This window comes from Haplochromis burtoni, unplaced genomic scaffold (assembly GCF_018398535.1).
Source record: "Haplochromis burtoni strain Fernald_Lab_line unplaced genomic scaffold, NCSU_Asbu1 Contig_500, whole genome shotgun sequence".
In the NCBI taxonomy this organism is placed as follows: domain Eukaryota; kingdom Metazoa; phylum Chordata; class Actinopteri; order Cichliformes; family Cichlidae; genus Haplochromis; species Haplochromis burtoni.
The window spans coordinates 196,153-214,786 of record NW_024582861.1 but is presented as its reverse complement, the minus strand read 5'-3'; the positions used below and the strand labels follow the sequence as shown (position 1 = coordinate 214,786).

The following is an 18,634-nucleotide window of genomic DNA, read 5'->3' as shown; positions in this document are numbered from 1 at the left end:
AGACATTTCTTGACATACACACTACACTTCTTTACAATACCTCTAGCAGCAATTATTACATAAAGGTTGTCTGAGCAGGTTTTTGCATAGATCTTAGTTGTAGCTATGGAAATTATTGTTCATCTTAAAATAGATCTAACTCTATAAGGGTTGTAGCAATGCTAGAGTTTCCAACTTGATGCCGAAACCCAGGAAATACTCGATATTCATTAGCATTTTTAAGGAAAATTCTGACACCATCCTTGTCATTTTTTGAAAAAGTTACATTTTTAATTTTCATCTAATTTAAGACTACATTTTAGAAAGATAGGACTCCGGAGAACAGCAAGTGAGAACGTCTGTAGTGACTGAAAACCCCTCTCTGCTAACTGGACAAATGGAAACCTGTTCACCTGTGTCCAACTCCAGGCCTCAAGGGCCAGTGTCCTGCAGGTTTTAGATGTGTCGTTGATCCAAAACAGCTGGTTTAAATGGTTAAATGAGCTCCTCAATATGTTTTGAAGTTCTGCAGAGGCCTGGTAATGTCTAACCATCTGATTCAGGTGTGTTGACCCAAGGTGAGATCTAAAACCTGCAGGACACCAGCCTTTGAGGCCTGGAGTTGGACACCCTGCGTACACGGATGGACAAATTTCTGGTACCATAAATTACACTTCAGTTTGCAGCCCTTCACGTCCTCAACCCTGCTCCTCAGGCCTGAACGACTAACATTTAACTATGAACTAACTTCTGATAATTGTGTTGTGCAAATTATTATCTAATCCTACGTTCACTTTTGGTAGCCTTTAGTATTTAGAGTTTTTTGACTGGTGTTTTAGGTATTTTCACACCTAACCTTTGCAGTTAAATATTGTAGTTAAATGTTAGGGTTAGATTGATCTGTACATCTGTAGGTTTAACTTTGTATGTAAAGAGCCAGTTTGACTGTAAACCAGCCCAGAACAAAAAAGAAAACATGTCAAAATGAGATGCAATACTACCAACAGACCTTAAAATAAGACCACAGTATTGACACAATACTTAATGAGACTATACTGTAGGTTTGCTGTGTGATGTGAAAGATGTGAAATCCCCACATTTGTTTAGAAAACTAGTGTTTAGAAATTATATGGTTTTGTAGAAAGGTCATTAATGATTAATCAGTAGGAAGCCTGGTATGAAGTGTGAACTTATTTTTGTAGTATGAGCAGAATTTTTGAGCAAGCACCCAATCAGAAAGCCCAATTTCTTGCAATAAATTTCACTGTGCTTTTCCGCAGCAGAGAAACAAGTGGACTCGTTAGCAGCCATAAAAAAGACTTACAAATCTCAGTGGAGCGCACATAACTCACAAAATGTCACTGTTTTTATAGTTTTGTGTTAAAAAGTCGTTTGTGCAAAGTGGCAAACTTTCTATACTTCCACCTTCTAAAACATCAAGAATCACAACTTTCTTTAAAATGTAGTTTGTGCAATATTGTCTGATCTTATTTAGAGTACACTGAAAAAGATTAGATCATTTTTCAATAGCTTTTCAGCAATGTAGCTCACAAGCTATTGCTAAGCTTACCTTGACTTGTGCTCTAATACGCTAATATGCTTAAAACAGCTAATGTGTAGACAATATTTTTGATTGATATTTATTTCCACCTTTTGTTACATGGAATTGTTTTAATAAAATAAAAAGTGACATGTTTAAAAGTCTTTTAGTGTTTCATCAAATTGATTCTGAACATTTAGCCCATGAAAAAGAAAAGCGACTCATCAAATAAACACAGTCCTCCAAAGAAGTCAATGAGCCAATCAGCCAACGTACACATTAAGGCAAGCCTTTTATACCACAAATAATAATAATCACAAATATTATTATTTTGGTCAACTCTTATCTTAGCTATGTGTTAACACTGTTAAAACTTAACGAACTTCATGTAATTTTTTGAACATCAGTCTTTTTACAATGGAATTCTTTCAACTTTAAATAACTGAAACACACAAAAAAACAGCTAACCCCACTAACCCACAGCCACCATTATGGGTGAAGACGGCCCAGTTAGCAGCCTTGGGAGAGCTGACCGCAAACTGTTACACACTGCACAGAGAGGACCATGTCAGAGAACCTCTGTGATCATGAGCAAGTGCAATTAAATTTTACTTTTTCTACATAGATCTTGTTGACCGAAGGCTCTTTAAACATCTTGGCTTGAGCTGAACAAGTCGGAACCATGCTGTTGGACAAACTCAATTTTACACCAATGATCTTTTTTTTCATTGTTATGTATAAGGTCTAAATCTATATTAATGTACCTGTGACAGGTCTATACCAATATAGTCAGTATGTGGAGATTTTTGACCACATGCCTGCCAAAGAACAATCCACCCAACCTCACCTTGGTGATAAATATATATATATATATTCTAGGGTAAATATATAAATATAGGTTTCACTCTAAGATATAATGGTGGTATAATTTATTGCTGATATTTGGAGATTATTAGCTAAACTAGGGCTGGTCAATTAATCAAAAATGAGTGAAAAACAACCTCTAATTAACATAATCCTGCAACTTGCAGACTTTTTTTGGCATAATATCTGTTGGGTGAGCTATCAGTATATTATATACACATCTAAAAGTGCATGCAATAGCACAGTATACTCTTTTGCCTTTGTGTTGCTGCTCTTTGCCCAACTATAACCTTGTATTTAGTACTTGTGACAAAAGGGTGGGCTGGATCAAGGGTCAAGATAAGAGCAAGCATGTGTTACAATGAAAGACATTATAATCATGAAGGCCTGTGAAAAACCTCTAGTAATAATTTCCAGGGTGAGGCAAACAACACCCACATAAAAATGACTTTACGGGTCAAGCTGTGAATCTGAGTTGCTACCCACAGCCTACAGCCTTCTGTGTATCTATATACACTTTGCTTGCAACAGCTAAGCAAAAAGAAAACAGCTGTGGTAATTCCAGCTAAATTGACTGAGCACCTAACCTGAAGTCAGCAGATGGCTGATCGAGAGAAGAAACCTCCCTTCTCAGCTCATCGTCCATCAAGACAGCCACAGTGCCATCGCTAATCCCCTTCAGGACAAGCCCTCACTGGCAGAGGTCCCTAAACCCAGCACTGAGAGAGATAACGCTGAGAGTAATGCTCATATTCAGACTTTTAACATATTTGACAAATGTTTTGAGATGAATCTTTGAATTTAAAAAAATTGAATCTAGTTAAACCACTGACTGCACCCACTAATAAACAGTTATAGCAGTAGCTGAGGCTGAGAGGCTGGGACACACAGCTCACAGAGGCAATAAAGCTATTATAATATCCTTAGCAGCAGATTACTGTAATTTGTTTCAAAACAGCACTGCTTTTCAGTCGCAACTTACTTAAAAGACATGATGCTTGTTTTGAGCTTCAGTGTTATTTGCACAAGGTCATTATTACCTCGTATGTGTATCGCTAACTAACTCTGAAAACATATGTAAACAGAACAGCTTTAAAGCAGGATTCAGGTTTCAGCGAGGTCTGTGTGGAGGGCGGGGTGTAACAGCATCACAATATGAAAAACTCCTCACTCAAACTGTTTGGACAACTGGCTGGAATGTCCACGAGCAACTAGCTGTCAGCTTCAAAGTGATGCGCGACAAGCAAATTAATTCCAGTGTAGGCACAGCTTAAGTTGTACCTGTGTGCCCATTTTGGTCGCCAAACTCCTAAAGAATAACCAAAAGGAGAGAAGAGGAGACATCCTCCTGCACTGTTACAAACTAAGCACTTATCTCTTTGCTGAAAAGCAGACAGTTTATCCATTCTCCCTGTTTTGTCTTTCACTGTATGTCAGGTGCTGTTGCGTTAGTTTGTGTACAAGCTGAGGCTCGTTTGATCTGTGCAAAGGGGAAAAAAATTACACTTGTTGCATCTTAGTTGTGGTCCATTATTTTGAAAACTGTAGTGTTTAGTCCCTTTGCTTTTAGACAGAAATCTGACTCCATTGAGGCGCCAGAGCTCATCACACCCACCCATCTGTGTTTCTACCAGATGTATCACAGTGTGTTTTGGAACAATCCCATGATCAGTTCTCTGCTTTGCATCCATTTCTTTTACAAAAGCATTTTTAGGCTGCAGGGAGAAGTAAAAGTGAGACACAGGAACAGCACAGCTCCTACTGTGTCTTACAGTCAGATGAAGGATGGAAAATAACAGTCTAAATGTAAAGTAAAAATGTCCAACTATATCTCAGAATTGCTACATTTGGTAAAAACAATAATCTCATAATTTTAGAGGGAATTAATATGATTGTCAAAAAGATCACATTGTACCCAGTATTTACTGGGTACAATTTAATTTTCTTTAATTAATTTTTTTTAAATGTTTCAAATGTTTAAAAAGGGAAAACAAGGAACACCATAAATGATAAAATAATAATGATAATAATAATAATAATGAAGACATCCAACCACCTCTGGCCAGGTTACCGTAATAAATCCAACTTTAGCCTTGATAAGATATATTTTGCTGCTGCAGACAAGTATAGAAGATGGAGAGAAGGACTTACAACAAACTGCACCACAAAAGTCTATATTAGAGCATTAATATGATGGAGAGGAATATCTATTATACTGCATTAGGTATGCAGTGTGACAAATTTCACCAATGGTAAATGAACAAGTTCCTTTATAGTGCCTTTCTACTCTATCTGAGCAATCAAAGCGCTTTACACAACTTGCCTCATACATCCATTCGCACAAGCACTTTTCTCTACGCTCTTCTATCTAACATTCACACACATTCATACTCAGATGGATGCATCAGAGAGCAACTTGGGGTTATTATCTTGCCCACAGATATTTGCCATGCAGACTGGAGCAGACAGGGATCGAACCACCAACCAGTTTGTAGGTGACCTGCTCTACCACCTTAGCTTCAGCCACCCAAGCAATTTTCAAACTTTTTGAAACTTGAATTCCAGCAGAAATGACCATTTTAATAAGGTTTATAGCAATATGTTTAAGTATTTTAGCATGAAACCTGAGTGCCTCTGATGATCCCCTGATTTACTATCCAGCACCAATGGCAACTATCTAATCGAGTATTATCATAGGGAGTTTCAAAGCAGGTCACTAAGAATTCAGATTGATTTGTTCATATCGATAAGCAGTTGTGTAAATGTTAGCTAATTCAGGTCAACATCAGAGAGCTCCCTGCTGCTCCAGGGATCTGCGTAGCTGCTGTCAGACAGTGGAGGCTCTGACAAAAATGACAAACAACTCCATCACTGATATTAAATTGTGAGTCCTGATCCCAGCAAACACAATTTTCAGTCCACTGGTGCAACAGATACACACTTTGTTGAACAGCAATATCACACTCGTGCTCTTGTTGTGCTGGTGGAAAGCATAAAAGTGTGCAAATTCTCTCATCAGGTCTAGTACAGCCTGAGGTTTTACTTAGCACACAAGCAAATGAGTAATGAGAGTATTTTTTTTTTCACTACACAAAACCAGAGGATATGCTGCAAAGAATACTCAACACTAATACATTTGTATAACCTAAATGTGCTTAAAAAAAGCATATACCAAATTAAATATTGCACATTAAAACATACCGTTAACATGGTAATTAATTTGATCAATTTAATTCTACTTTTTATATACTCAGATTTACACCTCTGTTAATATACATATTTCTATGCATTCATACATTTGTTTGTCTTCTTTATATATTTTTGTGTCCTTATATAGAGTAGATTGCTTGTTGAACACTTATTCAGTATTTTAGCTAACACTTTACATATGTACAACTTCAGTTTGAAATTTGTAACTGCACATGTAGTTTAACGTGGAGTTTCTAAAAATTACATGAATACTTTCTTTCTCTGATGTCAGTTTAAATGCTGGATTGCTTTCACCTTTTTTTAAATACAAGAAATGAAAGAGTTGTCTCGACATGGACTGCCACATTCAGTCAAAGGAGTGTGCTGTTGCTTTATTGTTGCTGTTGTCTTTAAAATATTAATAGAGATGTTGCTGACAAAAGCTGTCCCGCTGTTTGCATCTTTTTGCTTTCACTCTGTGTGAACCCTCGCTCTCCCCTCCTCTCTAAATTAACCCCATGTTCATCTCATCAATGCAGGCAACGTGAACAACTTTGCAACTTTCACCTAATTTTGCAACTTTTCAAACCCCTTTCGCTTAAAAAAACCCATCTACTATTTTCAATCATCCCCCACGAGCACATGGTCGTTTTTAATGCCGGCAAACATCAATCGGCAGCTGAGTTGAAAGGGCACTTGAATTTTTCTCAGGGTGGTATTTATACACATATATATAGCATCTACAGATGGCATCACAGAATTTAACCATATACTAAGTTGTCATAGAAATTTGCAGTTAAAATAAGTTAATTGCAGTTCATTTAAATGCAACTGATTTCAGCATTGCAGGGTAGCTGCTTTGAAATGACTGGTTAACAGTTTAGCCTACATGGGCTGCTTGTATGTAACCATTTCATACTTCATAGCAAAAACAGAAAAATGTAAATGAACATCCACAGTTTTGTATTTTGCTCCAAAGCTGCATTTTCATAACAGATGCAGCACTTGCTACAGGCCACCCTCGCTGGTCGTTTAGAAAACAGCAGAGAACATTACTCATTCACTTTCCCCTGCTGCACTGCCTCAGCCAGTCTAACAGTCGCTGGTTTTTCATGAACAGAAATACACACCAGCACAAAGACAGACAATATCACTTTTAATATTCTCTACAAAGCAATGCTCGCTGCCTGTGTAGTGTGGAAAGTGTATAACAGGCTTTTTCCTGACAGCCACAGCTTTGTTCCCAGCACTCGTCACTGAACAGCCAACCATCCTGATGAAAGCCCAGAGCAGATAACGCCATGAACAGAGGCAGCTTCAGCTTCACAGTCTGTTTGGCCTCTACTCTCCCCAGACGTGGATAAGGGAGAACCCTGTCATTTAAAACAATGCAACTATAAAGAGAGCTTGCTTGTCGGCCAATTCAAATCTAAGCAGATAAGACTCAAAGAAAGCCCCGTAAACCCCACAAAGCAAGAGGCAGGAGCTGCTGGGGTCTGCATTTAGGAGATTAGCTCGTGTTGTGCCGCAGTTTGAATCCACTTAGTTTCAAATTGTCCCCAAACTAAATGCCAGAGGGAGGGCCACGCTTTGTGGTCTGCTGCTGAACTTGATCCTGTGATTATCACAAAGAGACTCCACTTGGTTTAGTAAGCAACAACACTGATGGCAGGAACTCCGCCATTGCTATCTCAGTTGGATTTCACAGTGTAAACAATATATATTCCCAGGCTCTGAGCAAAGAACAAACACAATAGTCATACAAAAGCAACCCCCCACCCTTTCCATACTTACTGCTTTTATTGCACTTGACTTTAGAGAGAAGCTTGTGAGCCAGCAGGAGATCTCCACTCTTCACGGCCACCAGCAGATCCTGTTCTTTTCCCATGATTACAGACCTAACCACAGACACACAAACTGATCGCAGGCAGCCGCCAAGGCTTTTTTGTCTTGTCTTTTCAGCTACAGGTAGCTGCTAAATCCCAGCAATGAGGTGAGGCGGGTGAATGCAGGGCTGAGCAGCATCTAGAGGGAACAGCGCATCAGGTGAGGTGGTCAAGGACGTCTTCTTCCTCTTGTCACTAATGTTTATTTCCATTATCTCTGATCGCTGTTTGGCTTCCTGATGATGACCTTGATTTGAAGTTACAGTAAGCTCTGTAGCAGTTTTACTTGCTCGCAGGACTGAGCATAATGTTCACAGTCTGTTTTTGACAAACTGGAAGCAGCTGCAACCCAACCTGCCATGACACTGCCAAGTAGAAGCAAAGGAAAGAAAGAACAGAATGAAATCACTTTGAGTTCACGGTAACTTTAAAAAAAATACAGCCAGTGAAAAGAGCATTACCACACAGTCCAAAAAAATGCACCGTTTCATATTAAAAACGGTCAATTATCAACAGCTTTCTGACATTGTTCTGTAGAAACCATCAGCAGTCGGGCCGATTCCCCCAGCCAGTGACACTGAACCACTGAAGAAGAGGATGAGCAGACTCATATCATGGATGTTTTATAACACAGATGTTTACGGTAGTGCCACAGAGTATGCATTACATCTAAACAGACTGTCAAAGTCAAGCAGTGTCTACACCGGAGTTATATCCATGTTTTCGTTTTCCACCTATTATCTATTTCCAGGTTGTAGATGCAGCATTCTGAGCAGAGAAGCCCAGACTTCTCTCTCCCAGGTACCTGCTCCAGCTTCTATGGGGCCATGCTAGCTGAGAGACATAATCTTTTCCAGTCTAACCAGGTCTACCTCAGGGTCTCCTCCCAGTTCAACATGCCTGAAACACCTTACCAAGCAAGGAGCCTAGGTCATGGGAGGGCTTGCTGTAGCTGGAGGCTGCTGTAGGTTTGTTAAAGGCTTGTTGGAGATGTAGGTTATTGTAGGTGGAGGGCTTGGCAAACCTTGTAGGGGGTGATGAACTCCACAGTAAACCAGTCCAAGGCAAGGTGATGCATAGGAATCTTTTGAGTCATGCTTAAAGTTTTGCCTTTCATTACATGCGTGAATTAGGTAAAACTGGAAAACCAGCTATTCACCCCAAACAGCCAGTAATACAAGGATGAGTAGAACAGGTAGCTGGAAATGAGTTAAAGCAACATATTTTCCCAATTTAGCATGAGAACCTACCAACACTTACTTTTCTCCAAGCCCTTTCCTCTCCTGTCTCTATAGAAATTCTGATCTGAACGATACAATCTGAGCTGCCCTCAAACAGCATCAGTAATATTGTCCTCCTTTTCCAACTGCTCATCACATCAAGAGAGAATTCATGGTCTCTGGGAAATCTAGCTGATGAATTTTTTCCCCCTTAGTTGAAATATTATGACTTGTGTGAAAATGTATTTACCTCTTTGGACACTATAAAAGTCCAGTGATGTGGCACAACAGATAAACATCAATGAAAACTAAAAGAAAAGTGCTAAAAGTGCTCAGCTTATACAGGTATCATGATAAGTTAGTAAGCATTTTGTGAAACCTAATAAACAATGGCACCATTATTTGATATCCTTTAATATAAAACAATTATCAAGCTCTAATTGAAGAAAGTTGTCTAATTCAACAGGAAAATAAAATGCAATCCCTTCCAAGAAATCAATAAGCAAATTTTCAGTAGTTAAATACAGTCAAGAATAAGCAAGTGACTTAAACTTGACACAGCATTTGTTTGTTTTCTTTGATCCAGGAAGCCAGGTCCCTCTGGAGTGTGCAACTAATCTCCAACTCTTCCCGTGCAGCAACATGGTCTCCGTTCACTGATAACATCCCCCTGACCTTTAAGAGGAAGCATCTTTTCAGTGAAGCAATGCCAGGCATTCTGCCAGCTTACGTTATTGGGAGAAAAAGTTGTGTTTTTCTCTCTGAGAAAAAGCAGCAGGCAGAGCCACTTCAGAACCAATTTCTTCAAAATCACAGATGTGCGGGTTAGCAAGTGCAGACTAGGGGGGCACAAAGTGACCATACAATTGATCTCAGGGAAACATAGAGACAGCCTCCCTGGGTTTCTACACTTACCACTGAGGCAGATTAAACAGGGTTTTTCACAGAGTCAAACAGTGTCCAATTAGATTCTGTCTGTATGCAAAACAAAACAATCTGAGTCCGGAGGAGGCTGTCTTGGATGAAATAGTGCTCTGCAGGCACGATCTCCACCTAGTTCAGCTATTCTGCTGCAGACTTCTAGGTGATGATGCAGCAGGGTAGCCCAGCAATAGATGCCAATGCACATGGTTTAAAACTAGCCATGCACCTCTACACGCAGAAACAACTGCACAGCCCATCACTAACATGAGCAATGCAGAATGTAAACAAGAAAGCCAAAATTGGCATTTTGGCCTAAAGTGGATAGAGAGCTTACTTCAGTAGGGTTACACTGTAGGTGATCGTGGATGACCAAAGTGATAAGTGACAAATCCTTGAGTTGCACTACAGTGTACGAGAAATTCTTCAGTCTAATATAGTCTAATATACTACATGTATATGTTGTAGACCTAATTTTCTCTGCAATATTCAGCTCAATAGCAAGCAGACCAAACCTCTATTCTTCACTGGGACAATTTCATTTACATCCCACTGCAGCAAACGGACAAATGCAATATACAAAAAATTGAGAACTTTATGAAATCAAAACATCGGCAATAGCATCACATCAACATCACAAATCTATAACACCCTCTTCCACCACCGTGAAGCACAGATGGATGGAAAAAGCCCTGAAAGTTGGTGATTTATGAAAACAAGGTCCTTGCAGACCAGGGAAATTTACTGGAAAACGCCAATAGCTCGTTCAAAGTTATCGTACATTTTCAGCTATTTGTCTGTAAGTGAAAAAAACATGATCATGCGACTTGTGGACGCATTTCATTGGGACTGCCGTCTGCTCTCATCGTTCAAATCTAGTTCGCCAAGTTACCAATCTCAACTATCAAGATGTCCCAACTACCGTCCTTCCTACTATAATCCTGTCGTATTTCTATTAACCGAGTCCGTCTCTTTTTAGTCTGTTCACAATGAACAGGTTTAAAGAAGGGAAAAAGGTTCTCACCTGCTCAACTACGGCGGTGTAATAGGATAGCTCACAACCGAGCAAGAAGAGCGCTCAGGGTAGCGCGAGACGGACTTACAGCGTTAAGAGACCCGCGAACACTGACACAACTTCTGGTAGAAACTTTCAAAGTAAAGTTGCGCAACAAGTCTTGGATTCTTGCTTGTCAAACTTCCTTTGTTTTTTGCTTGTTTTCAATATCAGATGGCACAGAGTTATGTTCGGACCGGAAAATTCAACGTCAGTTTCTGACGCCACTGAGCAATAACCCTTGAATTGTCTGACTTCCACTTCTATATGATTTTATTATGAAGGGAAAATTACACAACTCCATCTAGCGTCCTTCTTAGGTTTGGTTAACTTAACGGAGGTGAGTAACCAGCCCACTCTATGACCATCATATCGAAACAAAAGTTGTTTTTTATTAATAATTATGAAAAATAAATATTATTACTATTATTACAAAGCAAAGTTCTCGCTATTAAGGAGCCATTTCCCCCATTTATATACTTTAATTGCTTATTTTAGCCATAGTTGTTTTTGTTTGTTTTGTTTTTCTTGACGAATTTAAATTTGACTGTTTGTGTGATGGCAGTGTGAGTTAAATCCTCAGACCATTTTTAGTCAGTATTAAGTAAGTCTTGTTAGAAGCTTATTTCCCTCGGTGGACCCTGCTGGTGAGAAGAATGAGCGAGAGCTAGCAGAGCGGTGATGTAGTAGCGACATCTGCTGATGAAACACTGCTACTAACATTACTCCTAGTCAAATCCAAGGCAGCGCGATTTTCTGTTACCCCGCGTTTACAGTCTTGTATAGTATTGTATTGTCCATTTCGGCCATTAAAAAGAAAAACCAAATCCAGAAATGTTAAAAACCAAAAAAGTTAGTCATGATTTATAGAAATTATCATGATTTGACTTGCATGTTAAAAGGATCAGCTAAAATGATCAGCGTTTTTAAAAATAAAACTATCATTATGAAATCACAAAGGTAAATGGTGAGAGTTTTGAAAAACTGAAAAGAAAATGAAGGTATGACAAATTGCTTAAAATTATGAGGGGAAAATCTAAGTGATGAGACAAAACATGCAGATGGGAAGATAGAATGGCAAATTGTGAGATGAAAAGAGGAGCTAGAAAGTTATAAGGTCAAAATAAGACGAGAAAAATTATCACATAAGAAGTCAAAGGCATCAAGTGGTCTTCAGACAACAGGTTCGGTCAACCACGCCCACTTTGTCTCTGCTCATTAGCCCCCGGAAATAAATAGCTGTAGTAGTAGACTTTGAAATTCATTTACTTCTGTAGGTGCAGGTAACGCCTCATCTCTTCGCGCGCCGTCGGGGTATGTAACACATGCTGCGTTTTCAAAGTCCGTGTAATTCCTTGGCATTCACTGCTGTAGAAATGTCTCCCAGAGAGCCTGTTGGTTGCGTTTGTCCATGTCGAGGAAAGGTGTGCACACTTCCCTTTCTGTTAATTTAAGTGTGACATTGTACTATACTTTAATGTTATATAGAATATAGTCTTTAATAAAAATTAAAATATAACATTTTTTCACAACAGAGAAGGCTTCCACTGCTACTTCTCTTGGGTTCTAGTTACATTTGTATTTATAAGATTTTCGTTTTTATCTAAACGATATAAATGTAAATGAGTGACAGCTTCCAGCAGTTTTTAGCTTTGGAAAGGAGACATTTGAAGATCAAATTCAAAAGGGTTGCTTTTGAGCTTTGTTTTTAAAAGACCTGAGTGAATTCATCTGGGATATCTTTCACAATGTCACTATTTGAACTATTCTTAGTGGAATTTGTTTTTGTGTGCACGGCCTTGTTAGGATTATCATGCAGTATTCCCTTTGGGAAAGAAACAGGCTAGAGATGAACATAAACTCTTTATTTCCAAGGTCAGTCACTAGGAACCATGCAGACTGATTTGAGGAATGTGACTCATCTTGCTGGCTGTTCTAACCATGCAAAGCATGAAAAGTTCTCCTGAGCAGCAAAACAGGACATGGTGCAGTTGTGTTTCAATTATTTGAAACCTAAAGTAAGAAAAACTCATTCAAACAATGTCTAGACAGACTTTTATACAGAATTCTGTGAGATGCTTCTCTCAGCAAAACAAATGAAATTAAAGTAAAGCTTCTCACAACTTTGAGCCACTGCAGAAGATTGACAAACTGATGCTAAATGACCCAAATTATTTTTTTTTTTACATTGTTAGCATTTTAGAGGTAAGAAGAGTGTTTTCTTGCAGAAATATTTGGCACATATTTTATGAATTATGACATGATGCCCAAGTTGATTCAATCAGTTAATCAAAGTTTCTCCACGGCTGTCTGTTACCCACAGCAAGACTTCTCGTGTATTGTATATTGTTGAAACTCTAATAGAGTTTGAGACGCCACAAGAGGGAACGTGAGACTCATTTTAGTTCAGTGGATGAATTGTTGGCATTAAAGTTTTAATTCTAAAAAATGAAATTGTCCCATATTGCTTTAGATTCTTTCAGTGCCCCATTTTGCTTTTGCAGTCTTATCTGAAACTGAGGCCTTGCAACATTGCATTGTCTTCATATTTCGTATAATCAATGCCAACTAAAAAAAAGACAGAAATAGCCACTGTGTTGTTGTGCATTTGATTCTGATCCAGAAGTAACTGTATTTGGACAAAATTGTGTACTATTTAGATGCCTGCTAGCTTGGTTGGAAAAATTCACATATTTGCTCATTGGTGAAAGTAACCGACAAAAATAATTTATATATATATATATAGATATAGATATAGATATAGATATAGATATATATATATAGATATAGATATAGATATATCTATATCTATATATCTATAGATATATATTTAGACCTTGCTAGATTTCTAGAGGAAACATTCCTAGAGTCGAACAGCCTTTATATCAGACCATAAACATGCTCCTGTTTATGGGCGGAGGGTGACTCTGTCAAAAGACTGCAGGATGCCAGGAGTCTGTGGAAAACTGGCCCCGAGTTCCCTTGCTCTGACCTCTTTAAACATTCCCATTTGAGACTGGTTTCTACTTCCAGGCTGTTGAATAAAATGCAGTGCATTTACACATTTCTAGTCTTGTAGTACAGAAGCATATCCAGGGTTTGTTCATTGGTCAGCCATTTGTTGTGCTCTTGTTTCTCGGTCAGATCAAGCCTTCCATCACGCCTGGCTGCACAGTGCCAAGACTACAGCGAACACTCGCTCAAAGCTTAAAAATTGAACTTCACTAACAGGTGATGTCATGTAGCGACCTCAATCTTTAAAATATTCACTTCCAATAAGCCGTGGTTAGGGGAGGAAACTACTGGAAAACTTTTACATATTGCAGGAAATGATTCACGGGCGCGTTAAATAAATGCTGAGTTTTAAATAATGAGGTGATAGGTGCTGGAAACGGGTTTTTTAGGTTTGGCACGTCTAATGGACACGCCTAAGCATAGGGTGGCGGTAAAGCGCGCATAAGCGGTTTAAACGCCTCCAATAAAGCCAAAAGAAGACAAAGCATTGACTTTTTGTTGTCATATTGGGCAGACACCCTACAGATGGCACTGAGTTAAGTGTAATAAGCTGACAGTGGGATTAAGTACATGGTAACAGGCCTTGTTGAATCCTCCGCTTGCCCCCGCAGGTTAGTTTGCCGTCGTGTAACCGGACACATGCCTCTGCGTGCTGCTTTGCAAGTGGCTGCTGTTCGCCTCTTTAACACCATCTAATATTAACCGCGGCACTCTGGCCACTTTGCCTCTTCTCTCTCGGTTTCTGTCATCTCTTCTGCTCAAGACTTTATTCATTATGTGTCCTCTGCAGCTGAGGAAGTTGCTCTTTGTAGGGTGGGTCGTAGGTTACGTCGCCTTTCTGCTCTCAATCAAGAGGATGTGGACCGGGAAGTACATCCGAAATCCGGTTGTCCGCTCTCTCCTGGTGAACATGCTGAGCGACCTGGATACGATAGACGTTACAAAGGTAGGTTACCTGCGAATGGTCCTTGTCGCGACTGCGGGGGTTCTGTAAAGGGTAAAACGAGGCTTTGTGAAATACTGAAAAGTTGGAATCAATTGTGCAGATGTTGGACTAAAAAGTGATCGTTTGCCAAAGTGATTTCCGGCATTTGCCCAAAAATTATTCCCCGTATTTAAGCTGCTGATCTATAATATGTGAACAGGATGTCAAAGAAGTTTCTCGTGGGTATGACAGGGTAATTTTGAGCCACGAACTACATTCCTGTCACAATGTAGACATATGTGCGTTTTTGGCAAAGTGACTTTTATATATAGCGCTTATGTATCAGCTCAAGTGTCACTGACATCAAAAATGTCTGTTTTTGTTTTGTAAAGGGAGATCTGGCTATTTCAACACATACAACAGTTTAATAAAAATATGAACTGCATTGATTTAAAATGTAGGTGCACTAACAGTCATAAATATACTTGCAAAACGGGTCATTTCTTCATTTTATATACAACTTCTTCATACATCTTGTTATGCCCAGCATATTCACCAGTATAGGCAAATGTATAAAGTATACATTGAAAACATCAGAAATCACTTGGCACAACACCGGGGTTGTATCGGTGGATGACTTGCAAGTGTTGCGCAATTATAAACGGGGCGAATAATATGGTTGTGGTGCTTGAAAGAAAAAAAACTGGCTGTTGATGATAATCTTACTGTAATGAACAATGTGCTTCAGAACATGCTGTAGCATGTTCTGAAGCACATTGTTCTGAAGCAGAACATGCTGTAGCATGTTCTGAAGCAGAACATGTTCCTTCATTTAACATGCACAGGGCCCCCCCACTTACTGCACATCTTGCAAATAAAATGTAGTGCAACACTACTGGAACAACAAGATCTCCAGAAAATCAGCCCAAAGCAAGGTTAGCATGTTCACTCAGCAGGGTTGGTGTTGAATGAGAACTCAGAATGTGTATGACGGTGACTCAATGCTCACTTGATTGTATTCAGCAACTGTATGTTTTCTGTACTTTTCAGCTGTGCCTTATTATTTCATATTTTCTCTAAAACTTGTTTAGTGGTACAGGTGCAACCCTGACCAACTGGAAGAATCACTGCAGCCACTGTTTATCCAAAACCAGCTGGATGCGGACACCAGGGCTTTTGTGGAACAGAGTGAAGAGAAGTCTACGTATCTCTTCACCCAAATCTATTATTCTCTCGTCTCAACTGTCCTCAGCCCGCTGGTATCGCGTACCTCCATTAATGGGTGAGTTCTTTACACACTAGTCTTCCTTTCACCTGTAGTCCATCTTTGCCTGACTTGCGCTCCCTCTTAGGTTTCTGGGTCGCGGCTCTATGTTCGTGTTTTCCAAGAACCAGTTCCAGCAGCTGATGCGGATCGAGCCAGACTGGGTGACTGACAGACTATTGGACCTCGGCGCGGGGGATGGTGGTGTTACAAAGGTGATGGCACCACATTTCACGGAGGTCTATGTAACTGAAGTGTCATTGACCATGAAAAGGCGTCTCCGCAAGAAGAAATTCAAGTAAGTGTGGGATTTTTGTTTTGTTAAACTAAATGAAAGTTCTGGGTGATCTTGGATGACCTCTTGTAACTGAATGCTTATTTCTCCTGCTAAATTCCTGTTGATATCAGACTGCTGGGTATAGATGCGTGGCAGGAGACAGGCTTTAAGTATGACGTGATCAGCTGTTTGAACCTTCTCGACCGCTGCGACGATCCCCTGCATCTCCTGAAGGACATCCGACAATCACTGGTTCCAGGGACGGGAAGACTCATCGTGGCTGCTGTGATTCCTTTCCAACCTTGGCTAGAAATCGGTCAGTTGAAAATAAATGCTGCTTGTATCTTATGCTCAGTAACCATTTTCTGTCCAGATAAAGCAGCCTCTTTTTGTCTCTTCCCCAGGAGGGAGATGGGAGCGTCCCAGGGAATACATAAAAATTCAAGGCAAGACTTGGGAGGAGCAAGTAAACAGTCTTACAAATGAGGTTTTCCGAAAGGTGGGGTTTGAGGTGGAGTCCTTCACCCGATTGCCATACCTCTGCGAAGGGGACATAGCAAGAGATTACTACCTTCTTGATGATGCAGTTTTTGTTCTAAAGTCCTCAGATGATCAAGTGGCTGCTCCATGAGTACTACAAGCACAGAGTATGTAGTTATATTTTCATGAGCATTCTTGAATCGCAGTGTTTGACTTTTTTAGAAGTGGCGAGTCGGGTGTGAAGCTCAGGTAACATAGTTTCAATGTTCACCAGCCATCTTGTTTAGTGAGACCTCTACCCAAAAATCTGGAAGGCATTTGGCCTATAAGAAAATGCCACTAATGGACTCTGATGTCATAACTCTTACACAACCAACAAAACATGAGATTTTTTTTTGTCTGTTACTTGTGCTCACTCGAAGTATCATTCTGTATTGATGCAGAGGACCCTCTTGAGATGGTGTTTAACTGGACCCTTATTTTTCCCAACAAATTTTCTACCCAATATCAGACAGTGAAGATGGCGCAAGTGAAAGGAAGGCATTTAAACACCCATTTTGTAGCCAGTTCATTATAATTTTACAATAACTTGAAGCAGAACTTTTAAAGTGAGCCCATGGAATTCCAGCTTCAATGACCACAAAAAGAATATTGTAGACTGTTCAAAGCTAGTTTCTTTCTTTCTTTTTTTTTTTTTTTTTAAATGAAAACAGATTCTTAAAGCTTTATCCTTTGACTTTGACAATAACATCTAAATCTTAATTCTTGATATAAAATGCCTGTTGGTGCTAGTAGATGTAACTATGACATAAATGGACAAGGCCTTAGTTGCCGCATTGACTTGTAAACTACTGGTTTTACTATTCCAAGCAATGCTGTAGCAGCAAGCCCTGCATTTATGGCTGTTTATGAATTAAACTTTGTCTCTCAATGTTATGGCCTGAATATATGCTGCTCAAATAATGGTGCAGAATGAATTTTTTTGGGGGGGGAAATGTGCCACACATAATGCAGTCTAAGTGTTTGTTCTAAATAAAATACACTTTTGAGCATTTCTTGGCTTAATTTTATTTTTGTCATGCTGCAGTGTGAAGTTCCTGTAAGATGATATTTGACAATCTGTACCTTCAACAAATTCAATACTAGTGTATCCCAAGCCTAGTCTTCTGTGAGAACTATAAATGTATGCACTGCTTCCAAACAGCAGATTCAAACTTAGTCCAGCTATCAGATTATCCCCTACTCTTAATAGATCTCTGTGGGGTTTGTTTGGGGTTTTTTGGTTTTTTGTTTTGTTTTGTTTTGTTTTTGTTGTTTTGTTTTTTTTTAATTTATTTACTCTTGTGGTCTCAAAGGTTTTATACATATTTCAAAGATTGGCAAGTAGGCATTACTTGAATATTTTAATGATTATCTTTGATTTGATGTATATTTAAGAAATGCATTTCTGCTCTTACTTGTTACCAGACTCCAACGTACTGCTTGCCATTAAGTCTCATGTTGTACCTGTTTAAAAGGTTACTCAGGGTTTGCAAGATGGAGCAACGAAAGCACAATGAGCATATGGGGTCATATAATGGGGTGTTTATGTTTCACTAACAAAAGTTTTTGGGGACTTGGCAAGGACTGCCTAAAGTTGGTACGTGAGTATGGGCAGATGGCTGATTACAGGAACCACCTGAGAGTCAACCTCTGCTGCAGACGAAACAGGATTGCCTCTAAAAAAATCTGCAAATAAGCTCTTCAGTTTCTGGAATTAATGTTTGGAGAGAACTTACTCCCAAATTGTGTAAATGTAGTTAAACATTCTTCTCAATATGTATAAAGATACTTATTCTGTGTCGTAGCAATATGTAGAGTTCTGTTTTATAAGGAGAATTTAACTACACATCAGAATCATCTTTATTTGGGCAAATTTGTGCAAACAAACAAGGAATTTGACTCCAGTAGGTATAACCAATAAATATGAAAAGATTAAAAAGAAAAATACAAGTTACAGAAAATCTTAAACTATGCAAAA

At 39.2% G+C, this 18,634-nt stretch overlaps 2 protein-coding genes across 8 annotated transcripts in view; one reads left to right on the top strand and one right to left on the bottom strand.

The window, feature by feature from the left end:
* LOC102294150 (caskin-2) overlaps positions 1 to 10,764 on the bottom strand; it is a 51,329-nt gene extending 40,565 nt beyond the window's left edge. The window contains exons 1-2 of one of the 4 annotated variants that reach the window (XM_005946886.3): positions 10,624 to 10,764; positions 7,367 to 7,823 (exon numbers count right to left, since the gene is read on the bottom strand). In XM_005946886.3, coding sequence (XP_005946948.1) covers positions 7,367 to 7,460 — 94 coding nt within the window. In that variant the 5' untranslated portion in view covers positions 7,461 to 7,823; positions 10,624 to 10,764. The other 3 variants (XM_005946887.3, XM_005946888.3, XM_042213948.1) reach the window with 3 other exon arrangements.
* Positions 10,765 to 11,903: 1,139 nt separating this feature from the next.
* On the top strand, positions 11,904 to 17,668 carry mettl9 (methyltransferase like 9). 4 transcript variants are annotated; one of them, XM_005946890.2, is made up of 6 exons: positions 11,904 to 11,967; positions 14,459 to 14,614; positions 15,685 to 15,875; positions 15,946 to 16,155; positions 16,266 to 16,450; positions 16,539 to 17,668. In XM_005946890.2, exons 2-6 carry the CDS (start codon positions 14,525 to 14,527, stop codon positions 16,763 to 16,765), a joined length of 903 nt encoding a protein of 300 aa, XP_005946952.1. In that variant the 5' UTR covers positions 11,904 to 11,967; positions 14,459 to 14,524; the 3' UTR covers positions 16,766 to 17,668. The 4 variants fall into 4 exon arrangements, with proteins under 4 accessions (XP_005946952.1, XP_005946953.1, XP_042069880.1 ...); XM_005946891.3 differs by lacking the exon at positions 11,904 to 11,967 and adding an exon at positions 14,120 to 14,279; XM_042213946.1 differs by lacking the exon at positions 11,904 to 11,967 and adding an exon at positions 14,124 to 14,279 and having other exon boundaries at positions 14,432 to 14,614.
* Positions 17,669 to 18,634: the final 966 nt, after the last annotated feature.

Bases quoted from the DNA above. Each gene is read 5' to 3' on its own strand.
- mettl9 (XM_042213946.1), top strand. From the start codon at position 14,444: ATGTGTCCTCTGCAGCTGAGGAAGTTGCTCTTTGTAGGGTGGGTCGTA. The intron at 15,876-15,945 runs GTGAGTTCTTTA...GCTCCCTCTTAG, and splicing joins TCGCGTACCTCCATTAATGG to GTTTCTGGGTCGCGGCTCTA. The intron at 16,156-16,265 runs GTAAGTGTGGGA...TGTTGATATCAG, and splicing joins CTCCGCAAGAAGAAATTCAA to ACTGCTGGGTATAGATGCGT.